This window comes from Oncorhynchus nerka, linkage group LG26, assembly GCF_034236695.1.
Source record: "Oncorhynchus nerka isolate Pitt River linkage group LG26, Oner_Uvic_2.0, whole genome shotgun sequence".
NCBI lineage: Eukaryota > Metazoa > Chordata > Actinopteri > Salmoniformes > Salmonidae > Oncorhynchus > Oncorhynchus nerka.
In genome coordinates this window covers 1,484,967-1,492,554 of record NC_088421.1, presented here as the reverse complement: position 1 = coordinate 1,492,554, position 7,588 = coordinate 1,484,967, and the positions used below count along the sequence as shown (strand labels likewise).

At 40.2% G+C, this 7,588-nt stretch overlaps 1 protein-coding gene across 1 annotated transcript in view; it reads right to left on the bottom strand.

The window, feature by feature from the left end:
* Window positions 1-1,669: 1,669 nt before the first annotated feature.
* The window catches only part of cramp1 (cramped chromatin regulator homolog 1), a 48,518-nt gene continuing 42,599 nt past the window's right edge, over window positions 1,670-7,588 (bottom strand). Inside the window, 1 exon segment of the mRNA XM_029635242.2 lies at window positions 1,670-3,505. Within this exon segment, the coding sequence (XP_029491102.2) occupies window positions 3,392-3,505 (114 nt within the window). The 3' untranslated portion in view covers window positions 1,670-3,391.

Here is a 7,588-nt window from a genome sequence, read left to right as displayed (position 1 = left end):
TCCTTTAGGTGCCCTTTGGCAAACTCCAAGCGGGCTATCATGTGCCTTTTACTGAGTAGTGGCTTTTTTCTGGCCACTCTACCATAAGGGCATTATTGGTGGAGTGCAGCAGAGAAGGGATAACCTTCCAAAAGGAGAGGAGGAACTCTGGAGCTCTGTCAGTGACCCTTGGGTTCTTGGTCACCTCTCTGTGCCTCGACACAATCCTGTCTCGGAGCTCTACGGACAATTCCTTTGACCTCATGGCTTGGTTTTTGCTCTGACATGCATTGTCAACTGTGGGACCTTGTATAGACAGGTGTGTGCCTTTCCAAATAATTTCCAATCAATTGAATTTACCACAGCTGGACTCCAATCAAGTTGTAGAAACATCTTAAGGATGATCAATTGAAACAGGATGCACCTGAGCTCAATTGAGTCTCATAGCAAAGGGTGTGAGAATACTGCAAAAATGTCTAAACCTGTTTTTGCTTTGTCACTATGGGGTATTGTGTAGGTTGAGCAAAAAAACTATTTAATACACGTTAGAATAAGGCTGTAGTGTAACAAAATATGGAAAAAGGGAAAGGGTCTGAATACTTTCCAAATGCACTGTATGTGTAGAATGTCTCACCCATGTGGAAGCTAAGTGAATATAAACAACATACCGCGTTTTAGCAACTAGGTAATGTCAGGGCAATTTCTGCCATTGATTCTGCTTGTGAAATAACCACACCTCTGTGACACTGATGGAATAGAAAAGAGCAGGAGGCTCATCTGTTGACCTTCAGACACAGCCTTTGGAATGAAAAGAACTCAGTTGAGTAAAAAAAAAAAAAGTTTGTCCTCTGAAGAGCATGGATGGGCTAATAATTACTATTATTTTTGTAATTTCCATACAGCATTTACCCCAGTGTTTCACCCAAAAGGCTCAGATTTGTCTTTTCAGCTATGCAGACCGGCATCTGTCTCACTGGCTCCGGCGGACCTGCTCTCACTTAGGGCCAAAGCCAGACCACTTGTTCTTTTCAGATAGCCATTGTTAACTGTGAACTAAACACCTTCTCGATTATGCAGAGGTTGTTGATTCTGCTCTTCAAAAGTCCTCACCATCAGCCCTAGCTACGTAAATACAATATCCCTCGTATAACACAAGGTTGTATATACTAGTGAGGACCTGAGCTCCGCCGTACCCCTTACACTGTAAAGAGCTTTGGTGTCTAGAAAAGTGCCATGTAAGTCTAATTATGAAAGTGTTTTGACATATTCCATGCCTTTATACAAATGGAAACTGGTACAACATACCAAAAAAGTGGACTGCAAGGCAACGTTAAGTGACTAAAATAAATCTAAAATCAAGATGTCAATTTGTTTGTCTACATGCCATTTTAAAAATACAGATATTGAAGTAAACCTATTTTGGGTTAAGAAAAGTAACCAGGAATACGAGAAAACATAAGCTTGCAAGCGGACTTTGAATAAGACATCTGATTACCCTTTTCATTTTGGTTTTATTATAGCTAATTAAAAAAACGAATCATTGATGGAACACTAGATAAAAGCCGGTTGGCATACGCACACCACCTCATCTTATTGGTCATTGCCCGCGAACCATAAAACGCACAATATCACACTAACTCTGACTTTGTGGCTAAAGTAACTAATGACGACCAATTTTGTATGGGCCCAATATTTTACATTTTTTATTAAACATTGTTAAACACTCCAATATTACTGCTGATATATTATGGCATTTTTCTGAAATTACAATGCAAAAATATTACATAGCTCATTTTAAAACAATTGTTTCTCAACCGGTTTACAATAAATAGTCCAAATAAGAATAATTTACAGTATTATGTTACAAAAGCGCAGTGAATACTGGAATTGTTATAGATTAAAGTTACACAAAGAGAAAGGACTCCATGCCCCAATTTAAAAGACATCTGCTACAGAAGTCTTTAGACATAATCCACATTTGTAGCTTGAACATTTATTTTAGTGTGTTAAAAAATAAAAATATGACATTTAGTATTTGAACATTGTGTCAATGTGATTACTCATATCAAAATGCTTAGCTGACATCTAGGCATTGGGTGTGTCCGAATTGGCAACCTATTCCCTACATAGCATACTCCTTTTGACCTGGGCCCTATAGGCTCTGGTCAAAAGCAGCGCACTATATAGGAAATAGGGTGCCATTTTGGACACAGATAGTCCTGGAAACAAGCTTCATAATTTCTGGCATTTGCTGCAATGTAGTCAGGCAGGAACTCGAGCGTAGTAATCTGATGCCGGACTGCATAGTTGATGATACAAACATTGGATGATGCAATGCAACATCTCCAATTTAGTCATCCTGGAACGTGACTATATTTCTGTGTCTAAAAACCCTCATAATATGATTGATCCTTTAGTCAGCTGGGGACCTCAAACACACCCCTCGACTGACAACCAACCAGGCATCATAGGATAGAGTGCCGTGTGGTGTTAAAGAAAAGCACACAAGGGTTGCATTCAATAGGGCGCAAAGTTACAAAATACTTTCCTACAGAAAACTGAAATGAGCTTTTAGTAAGTTTCAAAGCATTGGTTGAGAAGAAAACACAGGGTGAGTTAGATGTTCAAGTGGAGTGTCAAACTTTTTTGCATTGATATGGAGGGAGGGACACGAATGCTTGGCCTGGGATACAAATTCATATCAGTTCCACTCATATGGCTTGTTCAGTTTCAACAGATTAAATTATTAAGTGGTGTTAGTTCACGTGGACGTATTAAACTGACAAGACGGAGAAGGACACGCTACCAGCAGTTCAGAAGTTCATCAGTAGTTATTTTCAAGTTTGTCTGACATTTACATTTTGCATTCAAATGTCTTCAGTTTGATATTTCTCAGAGGGAAGAGGGAGATAAGAGGACAAGGACAGACCCCGTCTTTTGTTCATATATGGCATTGTTTTTTTCTTTACATGAGGTTGTGTTTTGTAAACAGGATTCATATTTGAAGTTTTTTTTTATTTTTTATTTTTTTTAAAGGGTGGCTCGCTGGGCAGAACAGACAGAATGGTCCAAACAAACAAGCCAGATGGAACCCATCAGAATCAGTTGAAATCGATTCCAAACCAATCAGAACCAGTTAAAACCGGTCCACAGGCCTTCAGAACCAGAAGAAACCATTTCAGAACCCATTAGAAACCATCAAAGAGTTTAAACCTGTTCAAGATGGACTGTGCCAAGGTAGCTCTGACTGCTTCTTCTGTTCAGGCCAATGGCCTTGGTTATTGCACTTTCTTTCACAAACTATATAGGTGAAGGAGTGTCTCTCCACCCCCAAAATCCTTGCACTTCTGAAGGAGTGGGAGGGGCAACTGTGACAGACAGATCCTAAACCCTGCCCCAGATTATTTCAAATTTATGAGGGTGTGAGGTGCGGCTCTGTGACAGCCAGCTCCTGTGCCAAATCGTTGAAGCGGGCGATGTAATCCACGCTGCTCTCACTCATCATGCAGGCCAGCTGGGTGTCGACCTGCAGGGATGAAGATAACCACATATTAGATAGTCACTGAATGGCTGAAGAACATGCTTCCAGAGAATTGACAAGGGAGTGACCAACATCAATGAATTTGTTATAAAAAAAAAAATACTACAATATAATGGATTCAAACTCTAAACAAGATGCCCAATGACACAAGCCTACCAGACGAGATAAGTGACTTGCATTCTTTGAGGCAAGCAACAAACACTGAAGCATGCATGAGAGCACCCGCTGTTCCGGACGACTGATCACACTCGCCGTAGCCGATGTGAGTAAGACCTTTAAACAGGTCAACATTCGCAAGGCCAGACGGCTTGCCAGGATGTGTACTCCGAGCATGCGCTGACCAACTGGCAAGTGTCTTCACTGACATTTTCAACCTGTGTTTCAAGCAGTCCCTGTGCTCAGGAACACCAAGGTAACCTGCCTAAATGACTACTGACCCGTAGCACTCATGTCAGTAGCCATGAAATGCTATGAAAGGCTGGTCATGGCTCACAACAGAGAACGCTGTTCATTGACTGCAGCTCAGCGTTCAACATCATAGTGCCCTCAAAGCTCATCAATAAGCTAAGGACCCTGGGACTAAACTAGAGGTCGGCCGATTAATCGGAATGGCCGATTAATTAGGGCCGATTTCAAGTTTTCAAAACAATTGGAAATCGGTATTTTTGAACACTTTTTTTTTTACACCTTTATTTAACTAGGCAAGTCAGTTAATAACACATTCTTATTTTCAATGACGGCCTAGGAACGGTGGGTTAACTGCCTCTTTCGGGGTCAGAACGACAGATTTTTACCTTGTCAGCTCGGGGATTCAGTCTTGCAACCTTACAGTTAACTAGTCCAACGCGCTAACCACCTGCCTCATTGCACTCCACGAGGAGCCTGCCTGTTATGCGAATGTAGTAAGCCAAGGTAAGTTTCTAGCTAGCATTAAACTTATGTTATAAAAAACAATCATAATCACTAGTTAACTACACATGGTTGATGATATTACTAGTTTATCTAGCGTGTCCTGCGTTGCATATAATCGATGCGGTGCGTATTCACAAAAAAGGACTGTCCTTGCTCCAATGTGTACCTAACCATAAACATCAATGCCTTAAAATCAATACACAGAAGTATATATTTTTTAACCTGCATATTAAGTTAAAAGAAATCCAGGTTAGGAGGCAATATTAACCAGGTGAAATTGTGTCACTTCTCTTGCGTTCATTGCACGCAGAGTCAGGGTATATGCAACAGTTTGGGCCGCCTAATTTACCAGAATTGTACGTAATTATGACATAACATTGAATGTTGTTCAAGGTAACAGAAATATTAGATAAAATACGGAACGATTCCGTATTTAATTGAAAAAATAAACGTCTTGTTTTCGAGATGATAGTTTCCGGATTCTACCATATTAATGACCTAAGGCTCGTATTTCTGTGTGTTATTATGTTATAACTAAGTCTATAATTTGATAGAGCAGTCTGACTGAGCGATGGTAGGCACCAGCAGGTTCGTAAGCATTCATTCAAACAGCACTTTTGTGCGTTTTGCCAGCATCTCTTTGCTGTGCTTCAAGCATTGCGCTGTTCATGACTTCAAGCCCATCAACTCCTGAGATTAGGCTGGTGTAACCCATGTGAAATGGCTAGCTAGTTAGCAGGGTGCGCGCTAATAGCTTTTCAAACGTTACTCGCTCTGAGAATTGGAGTGGTTATTCCCTTTGTTCTGCATGGGTAACGTTGCTTCGAGGGTGGCTGTTGTCGATGTGTTCCTGGTTCAAGCCCAGGTAGGAGCGAGGAAAGGGACGGAAGCTATACTGTTACACTGGCAATACTAAAGTGCCTATAAGAACATCCAATAGTCAAAGGTATATGAAATACAAATGGTAGAGAGAACTAGTCCTATAATTCCTACAACCTAAAACTTCTTACCTGGGAATATTGAAGACTCATGTTAAAAGAAACCACCAGCTTTCATGTTCTGAGCAAGGAACTTAAACGTTAGCTTTCTTACATAGCACATATTGCACTTTTACTTTCTTCTCCAACACTTTGTTTTTGCATTATTTATTTGAGGCGAAATTGATTTTATTGATGTATTATATTAAGTTAAAATAAGTGTTCATTCAGTATTGTTGTAATTGTCATTATTACAAATAAAAAATAATTTTAAAAACAGCCGATTAAATCGGTATCGTTTTTTTTTGGGTCCTCCAATAATCGGCATCGGCACTGACAAATCATAATCGGTCGACCTCTCCACTAAACACCTCCCTCTGGAACTGGATCCTGGACTTCCTGAAGGGCCGTGGTAAGGGTAGGCAACAATATCTGCCATGCCGATCCTTAACATGTGGGACCCTCAGGGGTGGTGCTTAGTCCCCTCCTGCACTCCCTGTTCACCCATGACTGCGTGGCCAAGCACAACTCCAACACCATCATTAAGCTTGCCTGATCACCGACAATAATGAAACAGCCTATAGGGAGGTGGTCAGAGACCTGGTAGTGTGGCAAAAACCTCTCCCTCAACGTGATCAAGACAAAAAGGAGATGATCATGGACTACAGGAAAAGGAGGCCGAGCATGCCCCCATTCTCATCAATGGGGCTGTAGTGGAGCAGGTTGAGAGCTTCTGTCCACATCACCAATAATATATATATATATATATATATATATATATATGGGCCGTGTCGGTGGCACTGTATTGTCCTCAAAGTGAGCGAAGAAGTTGTTTAGTTTGTCTGGGAGCAAGACATCGGGGTCCGCGACGGGGCTGGTTTTAGTTTTGTAGTCCGTGATTGACTGTAGACCTTGCCACATTCCTCTCGTGTCTGAGCCGTTGAATTGCGACTACTTTGTCTCTACTGACGCTTAGCTTGTTTGATTGCCTTGCAGAGGGAATAGCTACACTGTTTGTATTCGGTCATGTTTCCGGTCATCCATACATACACACACACACACACACACACACACACACACACACACACACACACACACACACACACACACACACACACACACACACACACACACACATACATACATACATACATACATACATACATACATACATACATACATACATACATACATACATACATACATACATACATACATACATACATACATACATACATACATACATACATACATACATACATACATACATACATACATACATACATACATACATACATACATACATACATATATATATATATAAAAACAGTATACTGTTTTTTTCCCATATACCGTTATTGATGCACAGACCGGTTTGGGTTTTTACTTTACCGTCTATAACGGTATTTGAATGTTTGGTTTGTTAAATGTGATACGGCGTGTGTAACGTCCATTCGTATAGGTTTATGCCGCAACTTGAGTCATCCCTCTCCTCTCTCTTTCCATGCCACTTTCCACACAGACCTAGTCCCAACCCGTCACTCAAAGAGCTCATTTGTTGTCGCTTGACCACAAGACACATTCGTTCAGTCTGCATGGTCAATTCAACACATGCAACAATGTTGTTTTCAATTTAATCTTAATATAAATCCACAAGTGTTCTATAATTCCAATATTAGTTTTATGTTGCCACTACTCTATATTTATGATCTATTAACTAGTCACTTTACCCCTACCTGCATGTACAGCACCAGTCAAAGGTTTGGACACGCCTACTCATTCCTAGGTTCTTCTTTATTTTTTACTCTTTTCTACATTGTAGAATAATAGTGAATACATCAAAACTATGACACATATGGAATCATGTAATAACCCAAAGTGTTAACAAATCAAAACACATTGTATATTTGAGATTCTTCAAAAACAGCCACCCTTTGTGTGATGACAGCTTTGCACACTCTTGGCATTCTCTCAACCAGCTTTATGAGGTAGTTACCTGGAATGCATTTCAATTAACAGGTGTGCCTTGTTAAAAGTTATTTTGTGGAATTTCTTTACTTCTTAATGTGTTTGAGCCAATCAGTTGTGTTGTGACAAGGTAGGGGTGGTGTATAGAAGATAGCCTATTTGGTAAAAGACCAAGTCCATATTATGGCAAGAACAGCTCAAATATGCAAAG